At 42.3% G+C, this 19892-nt stretch overlaps 1 protein-coding gene across 1 annotated transcript in view; it reads left to right on the forward strand.

Annotated features, from left to right (window-relative positions):
* The window catches only part of mon2 (MON2 homolog, regulator of endosome-to-Golgi trafficking), a 39641-nt gene extending 24357 nt beyond the window's left edge, over positions 1-15284 (forward strand). The window contains 20 exon segments of the mRNA XM_007546759.2: positions 366-470; positions 645-725; positions 1070-1143; positions 1741-1831; positions 1977-2078; positions 3693-3803; positions 5029-5204; positions 5283-5445; positions 5560-5853; positions 6204-6402; positions 6849-7492; positions 8795-8938; positions 10723-10740; positions 11298-11426; positions 12736-12926; positions 13017-13077; positions 13172-13295; positions 13912-14119; positions 14400-14482; positions 14559-15284. Of these exon segments, the coding sequence (XP_007546821.1) occupies positions 366-470; positions 645-725; positions 1070-1143; positions 1741-1831; positions 1977-2078; positions 3693-3803; positions 5029-5204; positions 5283-5445; positions 5560-5853; positions 6204-6402; positions 6849-7492; positions 8795-8938; positions 10723-10740; positions 11298-11426; positions 12736-12926; positions 13017-13077; positions 13172-13295; positions 13912-14119; positions 14400-14482; positions 14559-14722 (3162 nt within the window). The 3' untranslated portion in view covers positions 14723-15284.
* The last annotated feature ends 4608 nt before the right edge of the window (positions 15285-19892 follow it).

Consider the following 19892-nt stretch of genomic DNA (forward strand, 5'->3'; position numbering starts at 1 on the left):
TTTGTTTTTTTTTTGTTTTTTTTTTGTTTTTGGTTGTTTTTTTTTGGGGTGTTTAAAATGTCTTCCAGTCCCAGTGCCAAGTGACCTTTACAAAATGAAAATGTATTCGTCTTTGAGAGAGGGCGAACTTGCATTACTTTTCCCATTTATCAATAATTTACTCAAAAAAGTTCTCAAAACAACAATATTATCGTTTATCGCAATTTATCACCCAGCAAAATGTTTTATCAAGTCTAACTGTAGCGGTGAAAACGAAGCATGTGCCGTTTTCACTCCACATGCTCCGTCATTCGTTCAGATTGTTTTAGTTTTAGGTGTCCGCTAAGCGTGTCACCGTGTAAATAATCATCTCGCTTTTATTTCAGCTGACTGCCAAAAACATCCAGTGCATGAGGACGCTGCTGAACCTGGCTCACTGCCACGGCGCCGTGCTGGGGACGTCGTGGCAGCTGGTGCTGGCGACCCTCCAGGTACGACACACCTAGTCACTCGTGTAATTTGATTAGGGAGTTGAGGGCTTTACATACCTTACACTTGTACAAATAAAAGAATGGAGACATACATCTCCATTGTTTTATTTCATGAATCTGCTCTGTGATGGATGGCGTCGGATCAACTTTGACAGCTTTTTCTTTCTCTCCCAGCATCTAGTTTGGATCCTGGGACTAAAGCCTGCGGTGGGCGGAGCCCTGAAACCAGGCCGAGCCGTGGAGGGACCGAGTACGGTGAGTTTTGTTTCCGTCTTTTTCACATAGGAAAATTATTCTCTCCTCTTCTACTAATTTGTCTAGGGCGACGGCTGTGTGTGGCGTAGGTGCTAACATCAGGAGCAGTCAACAGAAATGACCGAAAAATTGGAAATGTGGCCTAGAAGATAAAAAGATCATGGGGGAAATTCATATCTGGCAATAAATCGTTAAGGAATTCATAGTCAATATGCGTCTCTGTTCATCCCAGAAAACTGTCCTTGCTCCTGGATAAAGTTCTGGCCCCGGACGTTTTGTTTGCAGGTGTCGTAATCTTTGCTGCCACCTTTTACGTTGAGCTAACTGACTGTGAATGTGAACAGGTGCTGACCACAGCAGTCATGACGGATCTGCCCGTCATCTCCAACATCCTGTCCCGACTCTTTGAAAGCTCACAGTAAGAATTTTTCAATCTTCAATGGTGTCAAATTTAGTATTGATTTTAGTATAAGTTTAATATGTTTTCAGCTAATCAGCATCACATTTAGGCGATATGGACTTAAAGTTTAGCACAATATTTAGTGGTACTATTGTGATATCAATAAAAGTGACGAAAAGAACTATTTATTTTTAGGTAACTGTGTGGTTGTGACTGCGTGTCACAGCAATTCTAGCCCCACAAACACAAATACTGCTCTTGAAAAACGTTCCCATTTGCTTCTTTAGGATACCAGTAACACAAAGAAATGTGATTTATATCAGCTAGATGAATATTGTAACTGTTTTTAGTCAGATTTTAAAATTTATTGGCATTTACTGAACAAACAGTGTGGAAAAAATAGTAAAATTAACAATTCAGACAGTTTTCGGGGATTTTAAACAATTAATTGGAATTTATTGTGACAACAATAAGTCAAAATTCTTATCATAATTCATTTATCACAATAAATGATAAACAATACGATAAATGTTCACCCCTACTCACATTTATAGTTACAGTTTACCTTTTACTATTAAAGTAAAACAATTTTAAAATATGTATTTTTTTTATTAGGTACCTGGATGACGTGTCTTTGCATCACTTAATCAATGCGCTCTGTTCCCTCTCTCTGGAGGCCATGGAAATGGCTTATGGAAATAATAAGGTAAGAAAAGTTTTCAAACTCACCAATATTTTCTCTTTTTGAGTTTCCACTGGTTAAAATCCAATCTTACATCTGCATTGCCTCACATGTCGTTTCACGCTACTTCCAATACTTTCATACGTCTTGTTTTCTGGCCGTTGTTCAGGAGCCGTCTCTGTTCGCCGTCGCTAAGCTGCTGGAGACTGGCCTCGTCAACATGGACCGCATCGAGATCCTGTGGAGACCCCTGACAGGACACCTGTTAGAGGTAACCTTTACCTGCGTTAAGCCCGCCCACTAATGACGGCTAAAAATAGGCCGAGACGCTTAGTGGGAAACAGTTGGAAACATTTCATTATTCCCCCCACAAATATGCCAAATGAAACACCATCTTATGGTATGTTTGCACAAACAGATATTAGAAAGTGATTCTGCAGAAAGCTCAATTACTGTTTACTTAAAATGCCCTGTTTACATTGACAGACTGGAAGGCTGCTAGGACTTGTATACATTTTGCTGATGTATATCAGCGCCAACATCGTTATCGGCCGATTTTAGTCATTTTTTTGTACCTGGGCAGATATTGATAACCGTTGTTTCTGCCTTCTTTTTCACATCAGTGTAAGTGTTTGAGGTAATTTTGGGGTTGTTTTTCTGTGGCTGTGTGATAATGAGGCAGAATTATTGACTTTTTAGCAATGTCAGCAGTGTGGTGTTTTTATTTTATTTTATTTTATTTTTTATTGAAATGTAATTTAAATATACATGATATATAAAATATTGGATATTAATCTACATTAATATCGGATGTCGGTATTTGCCCAAATTTTCAGATCCCTACTTGCATGTCAATAAATCTTTACATTTTTTCAAATATTTTCAAACCTAATGTAAACCCATAATAGCCTTTATGTTTTGCCCTGTGAAATAATGCAGGGAGTGTCAATAAAAAGTGAAAAAGTTTTCATACTCGTTGAATTTTTCCACAGTGTGTCCCGGTAAAACCATGATCTTTAATGACCTCTGTTGAGATTTTATGTTAAAGACAAAGTAGAGTTACCTGTGAAGTGGAACAAAGGTGATATATGGTTTTAAAATAGTTTTTTGTTTTCATTTTTGAAGAAAGCACAGTTAACATACACATATCAATAATCTGCATTAAAGTTTATAGTTGTACCGTGACAAAATATGTCAGAAGTGTTGAGTAACATTTCTACATTTGGACATCTGTCTCAGAGTGTTGAAAGGTTTCTTTACATCTTCCTTATCTCCCCCTCTTTTGCACACGTTTGTTTTGCAGAAGGTAAGCTATTATTTTTTTGAACCACTTCTTTTTCTCGTTTATTTTTCCCCCTCATGTCTCTCTCTTCCTCTCTCTCTCGCTGTCCAACATAAACTTGTTGGATCCGAGACGGCGCTGAATGTCAGAATGTGTCCGCAGTTTGTTTGCCGTGTTAATCTGATTCATCACACAGCAAGAATCTAAATGTGCACCTTCAAAGTCTGCCTATCTGAAATCTTTCCCTGCGCGCTTATTCAAATTCCTTCATAGTTTAAAGAAACTATGCTACGATTCATACTTTTACCACGTTTTTTTATAATTATTATTATTTTCCAAATGCAGATTGTGATTAAAATGTTGAGCTTTATGTGGACACAAAATGATACACATGGATCATCTGGATTCTGAATTTGTCATTTCATTGCTAAAATGTCTACCTGTTTACAATTACAGAGGTAGATCCAGCTGTGTATTTGTTCTGCTACTCATCCAGGCCTCTCCATGTGTATCCACACTCCCAACATTGCCTCGTCTATAACAACCTAATCTACAGCTGCAGGTTGATCTTTTATGCGTCTGATGTTTTCGTGTCTCTTGTAGGTCTGCCAGCACCCAAACTCCAGAATGAGGGAGTGGGGGGCCGAGGCCCTGACGGCGCTAATCAAAGCCGGGCTCTCCTATAAACACAACCCTCCCCTCGCCCAAAATCAGGTAGGCTTGATCACGTACTCAAAAGACGCTCTTTTTTTCTTCTTTTCTTGTTTTTGCGCTAAATAATGTCAAACTTTATGGAGAAATATAAAAAATAATTTAAAAAAACAATTTTCCTAGACTTTCCTAATGCACTTTTTTTCTGCATTTGTCCTTCAAATTGGCTGTTTGTGATGCTGACATTTAGAAAGTCTCCGCTGTCACGTAGTAACCATGACGAGCACGCGTCTGCCAACTGCAAGAAAACGAGATAAGATATGTCACCGTCATCTTGTGCTGTGAGACTTGGTGACCTTTACCTCGCTGAAGCAGATACAGGCGACACCATTAAGGCCGGACACAACAACTGTGCAAAAGAATAGATCTGCAAAACTCGGAGAAAAACATATCAATATTAGTAGTCGATGTGCATGGGTGCATTTCACCGTCATAGATATACATTGCATTTATATTTTAGGCTGATTCTGTAAGACGTTTATGCCCATTTTTGTGGATTTTTCGTAATTTGTGGAGATTTATTCTGTAAACTTAATATGTCAACACTCCTTAATGTAATTAACGATATTTTGACAAAAATAAGCAAGATTTTCAATTGAAAAACTTTTTGCTGCACAGTTATTGAAAAGACAACAAAGATTTTTATGTTTTTAATCTGTTATTTTCATTAGTTTGGTTATTAGTTTAGCTTTCCAGGGTTCAGGAACCTCTGATCATTCTTGTAACCTCTGTCACATTCCTCAGGCCGGCCGTTCAAATGTATTCATTACTTTGAATGAGCCCAATCCTCAATGTTATTATTTGCATCATCATCTTCTAATACCTGTATATCTTATTTCTGAGGGACATGGGGGAAATAATTTTGTGGCGTTGCTATGACTGCACCTGCCAGCTTTTAAATTGCAGATTTGCAAATCAAGAACCGATTTTCATGTGCAGGGCTGCAAATAACGATTATTTTAGTAATTGATTATTCTACAGAATGTTTTAACGATTAATCGATTAATCGGATAAGAAAACTTGGCACATTCTGCAGATTTCCCATATAACCTATAAAGTATTCCCCTTAATATGTTGTTTTTGCCAGCAAATGGCTTTTTGAGTCTTTATATTCAATTTATAGATTAATCGATTGCTAAATTAGTTAATGATTATTTGAATAATGAATTAATCGCGATTAATCCGGTTAATCGTTTCAGCCCTAGTCATGTTCTTCCTCTCCCCAAAGCGGCTGCAGCTGCTGCTGCTGAACCCCCTGAAGGAGCTGTCCAACGTGTTACACGCCGACATTCGGCAGAAACAGCTGGAGTGCGTCCTTCAGATCCTGCAGAGTCAGGGCGACAGCCTCGGCCCCGCCTGGCCCCTCGTGTTGGGCGTCATCGGCGCTATCCGCAACGATCAAGGGTAAGAACAACGGACGTGGCGGCGGTCGGCTGCTGGCGTTTTACTGACACGGACCTTTGATTCCTGTTGTTTTCTCAGCGAATCGTTGATCCGAACAGCCTTCCAGTGCCTGCAGTTGGTGGTGACCGACTTCCTCCCCACAATGCCTTGCACGTGCCTCCAGATTGTGGTGGATGTGGCCGGCAGCTTCGGCCTTCAGAACCAGGAGCTCAACATCAGCCTTACTTCCATCGGCCTGCTGGTGAACTTTCACTCGTCATTTCCCACAGTCATGTTCAGTGTACGATGCGCTAACTCGTGTCGTGACGAGGAGATAAATCCCCCTTTTTGTCCTCCGTTCCATGTTCATCCACAGTGGAACATTTCCGATTACTTCTTCCAAAGAGGGGAGGCCATCACCCAGGAGCTGGAGAGAGAGGAGGAGGCTCTGCAGAAGCAGGCGCTGGAGAAGGGCGAGACGCTGAACAGGCCGTTCCACCCTGCCCCTCCCTTCGACTGCCTGTGGTTGTGTTTGTACGCCAAGCTGGGTGAGCTGTGCGTCGACCCGCGGCCCGCCGTACGCAAAAGCGCAGGCCAGACGTTGTTCTCCACCATCGCCGCCCACGGGACCCTGCTGCAGCAGCCGACGTGGCACATCGTGGTCTGGAAGGTAGCATGCCGCAGGGTTTACCCCAGTGTATTATAAGCCTTTGTGTGTTTTTGTTTTTATTAAAAAACAAACATCTCTGCACAGAGAACAGGACAACTCATCCCATGAAGCTCGAGGAACCAAATCAGTCTCTGTGGCGCTTATTAAAAACTCAGTAGACACGAAACGAAAGAGCTACTAAAGCCTCATAAATTTAATTTATCTATGCTGAAACAATTAGATCAAATTTAAGAGCATTGATATTCTCTTAGTTCATTTATACCTTGAAGAAGTATTTGACCTTGAATTTGAAGCAAACAGAGTTTTTCCTTTAATTGCCTCCTCTTTGGCATCTTTCTTTGGTATTTTAGGTTTTGTTCCAGCTACTGGACTGTGTGAGGACGTCCTCCACCACAGCGGACAAGGAGAAGATCGAGTCTGGGGGCGGGAACATCCTCATCCACCACTCTCGTGACACTGCCGAAAAGCAGTGGGCAGAGACCTGGGTGCTGACGCTGGCCGGTGTGGCTCGCATTTTCAACACGAGGCGGTATCTCCTCCAGCAACTAGGTGAGCCTGCAACAGACGCTACTCGTTTCGCAAAAGCTTCATATGAAAGTGTTGATCATCTTCAGGGGTGTCACTTCTGATACGATACCGATATTGAAGCTTTGCGTATCGACCGATACCGATATTGAAGCTTTGCGTATCGACCGATACCGATATTGACCTGATACGATATCAACACAAATCAGATATTTTCTGTTACTTATTTTGTAGTGTGGAACATTAGAAATCTAGTGATGTTACTTAAACGGAGAACAATAGTTTTAGAATAAGTGACCTATTTATTGTTAACCAATGGGTCTGGATAGAAATGCTGGGGCGGACTAAATGCTTTTAGATTTTAGATGCAGGACGATGTAACTTTTCTTATGGCTGATGTCGGATCGGGACACCCCTAGTAATCACAGCCACTTCTTGTTGGTTCTGACCGTCTCGCCATGTTTCCGCAGGGGATTTCTTTGAGGCCTGGGAGGTTCTGTTGAACCACATCCAGTCGGCCGCCCTCAGTAAAAACAACGAGGTCTCGCTAGCCGCTCTCAAGAGCTTCCAAGAAATCCTGCAGATCGTCACGCCGGTCAAAGACTCGGACAAAGCCGGGGACGCTCTCGCCGCCATGGGCGTGCCCCCCGTCCTGATCGACCCGCTCTCCGCCTCTGGCCCCGGCAGACCCCTGGTGCGCTCAGACTCGCTGGTCGAGAGGCTGACGAGGTACAACGGCGCAGAGCTGCAGGCGCCGCCGCCGGGGGAGGAGTCCGCGCTGGAGGACTCGACGCTGTGGTGGTCCGCGTGGAACACGTGGTACCGAGCGGGAACGGAGAGCACCAGGCCCCCCAGCGGCCCGGCCGAGAAGCTGGCCTTCATCCCGAGCCAGCCCTTCCTCACGGCACTGATCCAGATTTTCCCGGCGCTCTACCAGCACATCAAAGCGAACTTCAGCATGGACGACCTGAAGAAGCTGGGAGTGATCCTCCACGGCGCCGTGTCTGTGCCTATAAGCAGCGACGCCTCGCCCTTCATCCTGCCTTCCTACACAGAAGCCACGCTCACTAGCCTGCAGGAAGCTGTGCTCACCGCTCTGGATGTGTTGCAGAAGGTAGGGCGGCGCGCAGCTGGGGCGCTGCGGAATATCGTGATGAAGGGGTTAATTGTGGGAAATTTGAATCTTTTCTGTTCTTTCATGAAAATGTCCCCACGATGCTTTGCATCTCCACAGCTAAACGTCAGTGGTGGGGAATATGGATTTCTAATTTTATCACAATGTTTTATGGTGCTATTGTGAAAACACCAGAGATTGTGATTAAAAAACAAACAAACTACTTATTACGCATTTTGTAGAGAACTGGATGGTTGTGACTGCAGACACAGCATTCATAGCACCACAAACACAAGTACAACTCCTGAAAATTATTCCGATTTACAGAGGCATTTACTTTAAAAAGTCTGATTTGTAAATACTGCACACAACAAGTGCATTAAATCATGATTTTGATGCTTTTGTGGAACAAACGGTGGAGAAAATGGTAAAAATAACATTTCCGATTTTATGGTCAATTTTTAAATTTTTTTTATCTACCATCAGGAACTGAAATTTATAATGATAAATCAAAATTCTTATAAGAAATTTTTCACGATAAATGATAAATGACACAATAAATGCCCACCCTCTACTAAACATGTACATCTGGTTTGGACGTGTAGGGAATTCAAAGTATATCAAAAACACCAAAAATACTCAGAGCATGCAGAATTTGTAAATAAAATGTATAATTTTGCTTATTTATTTTGTTGTACATTTATGTCTGCATGGAAAAAGATAACTCAGTATGGCTACTATTTTTTATGAGGGAGCCATGGCCCCCCCTGACCCCCCAATTGTGGTCGCCACTGGAGTCAGCCATGTTGTTTTTGTTTGGACATCCAGTCAGCGATTCAATGATTTTGGGAGTGTTTAACTAAATTAGAGGGGCAATATAAGCTGTGTAGTTGTGTTTTTTTTTGTTTTGTTTTGTTTCAAGTTGGCTATGCAATTATTGATCATTGTAAATATCAGTAATCATCTATAACAGCAATGTTAGTGTTAGAGAGTGATATTCGCTCAAAATGTTCCCATCAGTGCATCCCTAATTGAATCCAAGCAGGCCATTGTTACTGCAACACTCCAAATTGTGCAGCCCTAATTATGGGTTATTATATGATTTATTTTACCTCATATGTCAAGGATTAAAAAAACAATGGTTAAAAGCTCTCTGAGTCAAAAAAGTAATGATATAAATGGTTTCAGCAGGACAGATTTTCAGAGCTGCTTCGGGGGAAGATTGTTTGTTTGCATCATCGAATATGCAGTCCTGCGGTGAATGTCAGCGGTGTTTGTTCCTCTCCTCCCTCCCCGCTGCAGGCCATCTGTGTGGGCCCTGAGAACCTGCAGGTCATGTACCCGGCCATCTTTGAGCAGCTGCTGCTTTTCGTGGAGTTTTCCTGTAAGCCTCCTCAGTACGGCCGGGTGGAAACCAAACACGTGGCCAACGCTAAGTACAACCAGGTACGACCTCCGACTCACCATGCCACCTCCACGCAGGTGTTCTGGATGTTTTGTTTGTTTGTTACATCAAAGGAGGCTGAATATAATCCAACCTCCTATCCAATCAAACTATTCCTCACATGCTTATGGAGTTGTTTTAGAAGCTGCAAGCTATTTCTTTCTGAAAATTCCTCCCTCCTGCATAGATTTGGCTCCCAACATGCACATAGTTTAGCTTGTGTTGTCACTTTTCTTTAGTCTTTGAATTATTGTGAGAGAGATTGCAGTAGTTACAAAACATCTAACTACAGCATCTTTGTTTGCACGCTGGGAAACGACAATTTCTTCAGTCAACAAGTTCTCAGACCTGAGAGACGCCACGCGTTATCTGCACAGAATGATGCCAACCGCTGAGATTTAAAACCCAAACAAAATGTCGAGAAAAATGCTCGCAGAAAATAATGTGCTGTGTGTTATCCACCGGATTCACGACCGGGTTCAGAAAAATAAGGGCCTCCGGGTTGGAGCCAGTTTTGGTGCCCAGTCCCCCCGCCAAAAAATAAATACAATCTTTTACTCATGCAAAGCTACACATTAGGATGTATGAATTGATGGATGGTTGATTTGAAACATATGGCAGATGGCTTCATGAAAGATATGCTATGATGTCATCATTTTTTATATATTTGAGTGGTGTTAAAATTTTGAAAATCCAACAATATTGAAGAAAAAAAAAACACCACATGTGAAAGGAGCCAGAGAGTTTAATTACATGCATAATACCCCAAAAATAAATTGCTTTTTCTTGTGGGCCGCCCCAAAACCTGGGGCCCTGGGCGACTGCCAGTTTCTAAATTCTAACCAAGATGTTGATGAGAGATGTTCAGATATCTAACTCTACACACAACCTTATGTTCTGCAAAAGTATTCACGTCACTGTTATCTTTTCGATATTTTGTCCTACTAAGATCAAATCCTTCATAGATTCTGTGTGATTAAGTAACACATCAGTGCATGATGTGTTTTTCACATTTTTACACACAAAACAAACAAACAAGCAGGCAGAGCTGCAATGAATGGTTTAGATTATAGGTGTCAAACTGAGGCACATGGGCCAAATTTGGCCTGTTGTTTAAATATATTTGGCCCACTGGTTTAATAAGAGATTCTACCAGCCAGCCACCAGATGGCAGAAGTGTTGCTAATACTACAAATCCCAGAATGCTCTGCTGGTGCCACAGATTTTACTTTTGATTCCATTTGTGTGTAAAGTATCAAACGTTGCTTACTCCAGCATCGATGTGTAAGCAAACTGAAGGATTTTTTTTATTTTATTTTTTTTTATGTTTACACTTTTGACAGTTGTGGTTACATCTGAAGAGAAGGGAAAACTTATGCACAGTGAGGTCGTCCATACTAGCTTACCCTTGAAGGGTTGCGTCATGCCTGGCGCTTGATGTTATTTATTTTGACCCTTAGACATAAATTAAGGGTTTCAAACAAAAAGTCTAGACTGAAATATTTTTGCTCTCTTACATAAAATTCCAACTAAAAAACTTGGACGGTTTTGGTTGTAAAGCAGCAAAGTTTCGAAAAGACAGTGGACGTTAATTCCTCACGTCTGATTGGCTCAGTTATCCCTGACTTATTCTACCCCCACTGAAAAAAAAAATATATAAAATAAAAAAAATCATAATAGTTAATTTTCTGCAAAGTCAGCTCCTCTGCTTCAAAGCAGCCGGTTAATCTCAGTCTTTTTCTCATTCTGTTTCTCGGACCCGCTCACCGCGGATAACCAATTTTAGATCCAGCTGTTTGCACCGGTGAGTTTCGCTATCTGCCTCAAGCCCCGCCCCCTCCACCTTCCTCCACCCCGCCCCCTCCCTCATCTATAGTGGCACTAAGCTGATCGGTGATGAGCTCCCCTCTGCGGCAGACGAGGAATCGGTCCGCTCGGTGTTTTCTCTCGTGTCTCATCTGCGTCTCACACTCACTCCATCCCTCCTCCTCCACCCTTCCACCCCTCTCTGCCTGCCACTAACTGGTCGTTGCGCCTCTGTGTGCACCGTCCGTGTGGAGTTCATTTTTCAGTTGACTTTGTGATTTTTGGTGATCCTTTTATTTATTTATTAATTTATTTATTTTTTACACGAGTGTGGCTCTCTTTGTTTCTTAAAGGCACACTTTGATGGTTTGACTCTAACATCATGGGGCAAAACTTATAGCAGCGGTAAAGTTTCTTCCTTCCTGCTTTAAAGTGTGCCTTTAAATCACGCTTTCAGTGTTGCCAGATTTTGAAGAGGGAATCTTTTCTTTCTGATTTTTAGATTTTCAGGTTAATGTAAAATGTTTCTTTGGGGGGGGGGGTTTGCCTCCACAGGCAGAGTGGGTTGCCTTAAACTACGTGCCCTTTGCTGAGCGGTCCTTGGAGGTGGTGGTGGACCTTTACCATAAAACGGCGTGCCACAAAGCTGTCATCAACGAGAAGGTTCTGCAGAATATCATCAAGGTATTTATGCTGAGTAAATATGAGCTAAAATGTGAATTTTAAGAAGCATAGTCAAAGAAATTCATTCATAAAATCCATGGAGAGTTTTACAAGTTCTGACTTCTGACAGGAACAATAACAAAGCCGTTTTCATCATGTTTGCCTATGATAAATGCTACTATTTAGCCTCAGAGTACATTTCTTTTAAGATTATTATGCAGAATATTTTCAGTAAGGAGGACGTTTAGTTTTGTACCAGATCTGATGCCGTTAAGTCGTCTTTGCTCGTGATTCTTTCTAGTTTTACGTTTGTCATTTCTGTGGGATTACAGTAACTTGCCAGTTTGTGCAGACATAAAGTTTCAAAAAGAACTGATTTGTTATCAACCAACACGTTCAACACAACGTCTGCAGGCAGAATCTGGACTTTAATGTTGAAGCATCCAACATTTGAAAAGTGGCTCGTTGTTTTCTCGGTTCTGATTTGCAAAGATTAAAATCAATTTTTCTCTTCAGAACTCGCTGCTGACCTGCTGCAAACCAAAGAAATAAACTAGTTCTCCAATAAACTAGTTCTCCAATGTCTCAGGAAACATTTTTCTGCCTTAATCGAATCTAATTTTAATGAAAAGGGGAAAAAAGGAAAGAAAAACTAAATGACACTTAAAAATTATTTTCAACATGTTTTTTTTTTTAAAATCAAAATAAGGAAACAGTCTAGCTACACTTTGCTAAGACAATGAAAAGTTGGTAGCTCCATTGTCCTTTACTTAAAAATAAAATCACTAATGTCTTTTAAGAACCCTAAAAGTCATTTGTGCATAAAATAGTTTTTCCACAGGCAGTTTCATCCGTTGCCAGTCTGTCCATCATTTCCTTACAGTAGGGTGATTTAATGAAGTCACTAAGTCCGTTTTTCTTTTTTTTTTCTTTCTTGTCCTCTATGTTCATTTTGAAAAAATATGTTGCATGTGAAACTAGACATGGATGAGTAAATAAATAATTAGATAAACGGTCCTTGTTTTCACATCCTACATGCTTTTGAGATGCTAATCAGTTGCTCCCAGTTGTAAAAAAAAAATAAAATAAAAAATACCTTGTTGCCACAGTTACGCATCATAATCAACTATCTGCAAGTAAAAACATAAGAGCAAAAATCCTGCCAGTTGCACAGCATCCAAAAACCATAAAGAGCAACAAAAAAAAGACAAACATCAGAACAAACGCAGCAGAGCTGCTCTAAGTTTTATACATTTTCTTATAATCGTTCTTCAAACAATGTTCATAAGATTAAAATTGCATTGTTGTTTTTTCTTTTCTCTTTTTCAAGACTTTAAGAATGCCGCTGGGTTTGAAGTACGCCTGTCCGTCGGAGAGCACCTGGAAGCTCGCCGTGTCGTCTCTGCTCAAGGTGCTGTCCATCGGGTTGCCTGTTGCTCGCCAACATGCCTCGTCTGGGAAGTTCGACACCATGTGGCCGGAGTTGGCCAACGCCTTTGAAGACTTTCTTTTCACCAAAAGGTATGTTTTCCCCTCAAACCTCGTTGACGCGTACGGACGGTTTCAGAATGCTCTCGTGGTGCGCTAACAGTTTTTTTTTTTTTTCTTCAGCTCTCCCCCTGATAATCTGTCCATTCAGGAGTTTCAGCAGAACGAATCGATCGATGTTGAGGTATTTTATCTGTTCGAGCGTCCAGTGACTTATCTCAGAAACGTTTTCGCTTCTTTTCTTTTCCCTTACATCATAATGGTCTCCTTCCGTTCAGGTGGTCCAGTTGATCAGCACAGAGATTTTACCATTTGCCAATTTCATCCCCAAAGACTTTGTTGGTCAGATCATGGCTATGCTCAACAAGGGCTCCATTCACTCCCAAGCTCCCTCGTTCACAGGTAAAATTAAGGCTGTCTTCACACCTGGTAGTCCGATAGACTCGGTTCGTTTGGGGACCAAAAGTGCAACATTTATTACATTTTCAGCTGCGATTCGCTTTCATGCTGCACTGTGTAAAATGAACCAAGCACTTTCAAAAACCTGAGGCATCAAGAGGTACTGAAGGAAACGACACAAAGAAAAATGGAGTGGTGTCGGATTTTAGCTGGTGTAGCATTTCTCTTTTGTCTTTGGTAAAAGACCACGAGGCATTTCTCCCACTAGCACTAAACTTGTGCATTGGATTGGTTGTATTTACCCAGAATGCCTTGCACTATAGTCCACATCCTGCTTTTGGAGCGGTCTCCGGTCCGCTAGGTGTTCAGATATGCATTCGAACCACACCAAAGTTCACTTGAATCAAACCAAGACCTAGCTTTTTAGGTGGACTAGCGTTTGCTTTTTTTAGCCTCCATCAGAGTTCGATCGCGCGTTCACACCTCCCCAAACAAACCCGACTTTCCAGACAAACAAACTAGAGTCGAATGAAAGTGGCAGCAGCGACCGCTGAAGTGTCGCAAAAGGATAGCGGTCAGTTTAACTCTATAGATACCAATGTGGTTTTTCTTTCCTCAGAGGCTGAGATAGACGTGCGGATGCGGGAAGAGTTTTCGAAGGTGTGCTTCGAGACGCTGCTCCAGTTTTCCTTCAGCAACAAGGTGTCCACCCCTCAGGAGGGCTACATCTCTCGCATGGCGCTCTCCGTGCTCCTCAAGAGGGCCCAGGACGTCCTCCGACGCTACGTGGAGGACGAGCGGTTGAGCGGACGCTGTCCGTTACCGAGGTATGTCCGTACGCTTTGTCGCAGCCGCCACGTTTCCATCGACCATAAAGTTGTGCAAATTGGAAGTACAGAAATAAATTTGCTTAATGGAGATGCACCCATTTTTTTAAAAAAACATTCAGCCAATCACAAACTTCGGGGTATTTTATTCGGATTTATCAACTAGACCAGCAGTAACTTTTTCCACACTCACATGAAAACGGCATCAACAAAAGAATACCATAAATTTACTTTGCTGTCTTACTCGTGTTTTTTTTTTTTTGCTTCTTATGATTTTCAGGCAGCAAGTGACGGAGATTATCTTCGTTTTGAAAGCTATAAGCACTTTGATGGACTCGCTTAAAAAGACTCTGCCAGAAAACGGTATTTTCCTCACCGTGCCTGAAGACATCCTTCCCCTTTCTGCCTATTAATCTTTCTTCTTTTTCCCTTCATGCAGTGGATGGCAACACGTGGGCTCAGGTGATCGCTCTGTACCCCGCGTTAGTAGAGTGCATCACCTGCTCCTCGTCCGAGGTGAGCGCAGCCCTGAAGGAGGCCCTGGGGCCCTTTAAAGACTTTATGCAGCCGCCCATCTCCAAAGTCCAGAACGGAGAGTCCTGACCGGACTTACTCTCACACTCCCTGTTTTTATAATAATGAAGAAATCTTGAATCTGGATTCTTATCCCGGGGTGCTTCACAAGTGCTTGGACATTGAACTCCATTTACGACGACGCGAAGCAGCTCCCCTCCCCGCAGAGAAGGCCGGACGACTCCAGACTTAACATGCATCATTGTGTGCTTTTCATATGAGCTAATGACACTTAAACCCCTCCGCCTCCATTCACCTTCAGGCTGGCTGCAGTTGCCTGTCAACTACAAAAATAAAAGAGAAAGTTGCAGTGTTGCTCTTGGGTTTGGTTTGTTTCATTCTTCCGAAGATGCCGCATTGATGTACAGTGATTATGTTCTTAAGGAAAAGAAAGGCAGAAACTGATAGTACAAATGAAAAACCCAGATTTCTTTTTGGGGTTTTTTCACCATTTCCAGCAATGAAGTTCTTGCAAAATTTTATGCAAATAAAAAAAACTTCCCCAAATCTTTTAACATTCCATGTCGCCTTCAGCCAGCCGTGTGAAAAGGGATGTACATGACTGTGTACAATAAACGGGACATTTCTCCAATCGGCTGTCTGCTTCATTACAAGGCATGCTCAGGGGAAACACTTCATCTGTTTCCTACACATTTCTTCTTTTTATTTTTTACTATGATGTGAACCAGAAGGATGAATATACAGTGTTGACAAAGTATTTAAGTAAATTAAAGCTGCAGCGCTTAGCTGCTCAGGCCTAAAAAGGACCTTAATTTGGTATCTCATACCTGATGTGATGTCATCGGGGGCATGTAGGTATGAAAGTTTTTTTTTTTTTAATTTTTTTTTTTATGGTGATTTAAATTAAGGGAAACAAGACATCCAAACCAACATGGTACTATGTGAAAACATAATTATCCAATTGTTAGATTACGAATTAGCTTTGGTGTAACCACATTTTTTGAGAAGGAGTTGCAGAATCATGGAACCACTTGAAATACAAACCTGTCAGACATGAACATGAAATAGGCTCAAATATTTTAAAACCAAACGCGTTAATCTAAAGATTTTCTAAAGTGGATCGTCAATTGGTTCGTCATTTCGCAACCAGAACATTTAGGTTTCAGGTAGCTGGTATGACGAGATAGACTGCATTCATTCATCTTCTTAGGTATTTAATTTAAACCAATACACTGAATATCAATGGGTGTGGTGATCCCCTTTTCGCCACACAAGCATGGGGGGGGGATTAACATACATTTTGAAGAGAAAGCACGTTTGCAGCTTCATGGCCTCCTCTGAACTCTGGCAGCCGTAGCTCGGTCTCCCATCGACAGGTCACATGAGGGGAAGTGAGGATGAGGGCAGGTCTGCTTGGGCGGGGTTTCCCTCCCAGTTCAAGTGTGCGGCTCAGTAGAGGACAGAGGCAGGAGTGCACGGACATCTTCGACTGCAAGGGATTTTCGAAACTGCTCGACTTTTTTTTTTTTCTTCTTCTTTTTTTCCTTCTTAAATTTTTTACGGCGTCCAGCTTTTCGTCCGCCTTTAGGCCACGTTACTGGCTGAGGTAGTAGTTTGTGCTGTTGGTTGGGTTGAGACACTGCCCGCTATGGAGATGACTGCGCAAGCTACTGCCTTGCCAGTGCTGGTGCCTCCGCTTCAGCCGAAGGACGAACAGAAAGTCCCCGCATCTTGTAACGCGGTCAGCGGCTCTCCCAGGTAACACACCCCGCTGAAACTCACAGGGGTTTTAATTCATGTAAAAATAAGGAATGTAACTGCTTTTGTGTTGTTTTTTTTCCTCTAAACAATCTCAGAACTGTGTCGTGTTTCTCACTGTGTCACGCGTTTATTAATAATAAAAAAAGTACGGGGGAAAAAACCCACAAGAGCTCTGTCTTATGTAGTTTTTCATCTTTCCTCGTGTAAATTCAAGTATTTTTTCTAAATGTAATATTACTGTGGGAGTATTTGTTCTGGTTTGCAGCCCCACGCGCGGCGGCTGGACCGTGTGGGAACGAGGCATGTAGGTCAGCAGGGCTGTTGCTATGTGGAGAGCCGTGACGTGGCTCGCGCTTCCCACTGAGGTGTCCCACAATACATCTGCTCTCCCCGGGTGTCCTTTGTTGTCAGCGCTGCTGCATACCATCACCATCAGGGCAGAGTGAGCGGCGCTCATTCACTAAATCCACTCTGACTCCCAGAACAACCCGCTCAGATCTGAACGCGTCTTGCCTCGGCGGATCTCCCTTAATCCCCACCACCCCAAAAAGAAAAAGCCCAAAGCTCTCCAGTACAGTGACCTGACCCCACCTATTCCCCCTCAGTTGAGCAGGAAACAGCTCCGCTGTTAACCTCTGGGACCCTCCCTTTGCTGCCCAGCAGCATCCAGCCTCTCATTGGTCCGCTGACGGGGGTGGGGAGCGGGACGTGTGAGGAGCTTTGATTGGCTGGAAGCCTGGGTCGATGATTCCTGGAAAGGGGGGCCCCCTGCTTTCTTGAGTAAAAGGACCCTCGCAGAGGAAGAATGATTCCTGCTTTGACCTTCCAAGAGGAGCAACTGTGAAATATTTATGAGTTGTATTCGTCCTGGAGGGGCTCCGCTCACCAGCGTCTCTGTGCTGAAATTGCACAATAAATCCTACAGTAAGGAGCTCATGCTTGCTGCAATCTGTAGCTACGTTTTCTGCTTCTGTTTTTTTGGTCTATGATTGCAGCTCTCCGGTTTAAGAACAAGACTGGGTGTCATTAGTGATGTTGCGTAAAGCTCCAACAGGTTTCTCTCATGTGAGTAATGCAGGCTCTCTGGGTGTGGGTGTCATATTCCAGCCGTAGAGAGACGCAGCCAATGGATCACAGAGCTGCACCTGAGCCGTGCTGCACATAAATCACACATATGTACGCGTTATGACAAGAGACGTCGTGTATTTTACTTAGATTTCACGTGAAAGACCAACACAAAGTGGTCAAGTGGGGGGAAAAAATGTTTTTCAGCAACTAACTCAAAACATTAAGGATGTGTTTTTATACGAAGCCTCCTTCATCATGACTAAATAAAATAAAGAGCATTCATATTCATTAAAGTAGAATATGTGCACAGTGATGAGTCTCGGATTGAAAGTAACCCGTTAGCAGAGAAACACTTTTCGATAAGTCCAAATTTCTGTGGAAAAATAATCATACGACAAATACAGATTTTCAAACCTGTGTGAAATTAGTCTACATCATGTTTCACTTTGATAAAGTTCATTTAAAAAAATTGGCTTTTCAATCGCATTTTTAATTTATTAAATTAGTCTGTACAGTCATTTCTCTTCAGATGTCACCTAATTAACAGCCTTCAGGTTGACTGATGCTTGTTTTTCTGCTACTGATATTTGAAATTGAGTGGCAGGTTTGTTATTTAACCTTTTTTTTACATTATTACTACCACTAAAAAATTACATTTAAACAGTGCAGCAGTAGGCTGAACTGTTGAAGCAGTGGGTCCTTCTGTTACTACTAGTCTGCTGGCAAAGACATTAAATGTGGCTCACTGTAGTTTCTTACAGTCAAGAAAGTAAAGCTTTCAAGAATTGCTTTGGTAAATGTGAATAAATTTGGATGTTTGCTGGTTCTCTGCACTTTCCTAATTATTTGTAAAACAGTTTCCTTCCCCTTCAGCAATCCTGTGTTTATCTGTTCTAAACCGTCACATAAAATAAATAAGATACAATAGAGTTTGTGGGTCGAAGTCAAAGGGATGAGAACACTTTTGCAAGGAACTGCAAATTGGAAATTGTGCCTTCTGAAGGAGGCGGACCATTTTCCCCAGATGGGACCACCGCCAGCCCACGCCCATCATGTCCAGGGCCGGACGTAGAAGGATGGGGGCCCCAGGACCGGAGACGGTTTTGGTGCCCCATCCACCAAAAACGTATTTAACACATACAAATTGCAGAAAGGTTGACCAACACGTCGGTGTGTACGAATCAATGCGTTATGCTATATGGTGGACTAGGAATTTATTTTCTTCCAATACTATTGATTTAATATTGTGCTAATAAAATCCAACAATTTTTAAACACCTAGCTTCATACGGGTTTGTGAGTTTTCTATGAGTTTACTCAAACTATGAACTCATAAAAAAAAAAATAAAAATAAAAAACTGACACCCCAAAATCCTTGGCATCCTGGGCTACTGCCCCTGCCATGTGTGCTCACACACAGGCGGCTGCAGATTCCCTAAAGTTTTAGTCTGTGGCAAAAACCAAATTGAATCCTGGGTTGAAAAACATGATTGGAAAAAAAAAAAAAAACGCAGTGAGGTAATGCTTTGCTTCTTCATGTAAAATCAATAAACGTCTCACTCTAGGGAGTGAAACGCTTATCCCCCACTCTCCATCTCACTTCAGATGCGTACATGGGTGGGGTGGGAGTGCTGTGACCTTGGAAAAAACAAGCCACCCACAGCAGTGACTGTGTCATCGCTGCCGTCATCCAATCTGGACCACACACACACACACCTACACACACGTTGAGAGTAGGAGTAGAGTGCCAGATCAGTGCTGGTCTGACTGCAGGCGGATGTGGCGCTGGTTCTGACGGGACCAGATGGTCCTTGGAGCTCCTGCAGAGAAGCTGGGAACGTGTGAGAGTTAAGTGAGGCGGGCCGAACACAAACCCAAACGACAGCAGAACCCAACAAGCTCCTGTCCACCAGCAACTCATCTGTTTTTGTTACAGGTGCGTTCTCACTTTTTTTTCTTTCTCTATTTTACTTCTGCACCACATCATTCGATTTTGTGCCACTTTATTTGTTCAAATCCACATGAAACGTGACAAAACAGTTGTGGTTTTAAAGTTACAAAATGTGGTGGAAAAAAACTCAAGGATCACAAACTCTTGTGTGGCTAGGAAAGATTACTGTGTGGTTTCTAATATTTTTGCTCTTCCTGGAATATCTTATGTTTTTTCTGAGGCTGACGGCGTGAAACCTTTAACTGACCTTTCAAGGCCTCCTGTATCCTGATCTGCCTTCATTCACACTCTGAACTGGCCTATCAGAGCAACTGCAGCCTCTTTTTTTTTCTTTCTTGTGCATCTGCTGCAGCAAAGGAAGGCATTTAATATTTTATTTTTAATATTTTCTGTAATCAAAACTGTTTAAATCGCACTAAAGCTGCAGTTTAATCCCCACCAACTCAACGTGTTGGTGGGG

The sequence above is a fragment of the Poecilia formosa genome, unplaced genomic scaffold (assembly GCF_000485575.1).
Source record: "Poecilia formosa unplaced genomic scaffold, Poecilia_formosa-5.1.2 Scaffold17, whole genome shotgun sequence".
In the NCBI taxonomy this organism is placed as follows: Eukaryota; Metazoa; Chordata; class Actinopteri; order Cyprinodontiformes; family Poeciliidae; genus Poecilia; species Poecilia formosa.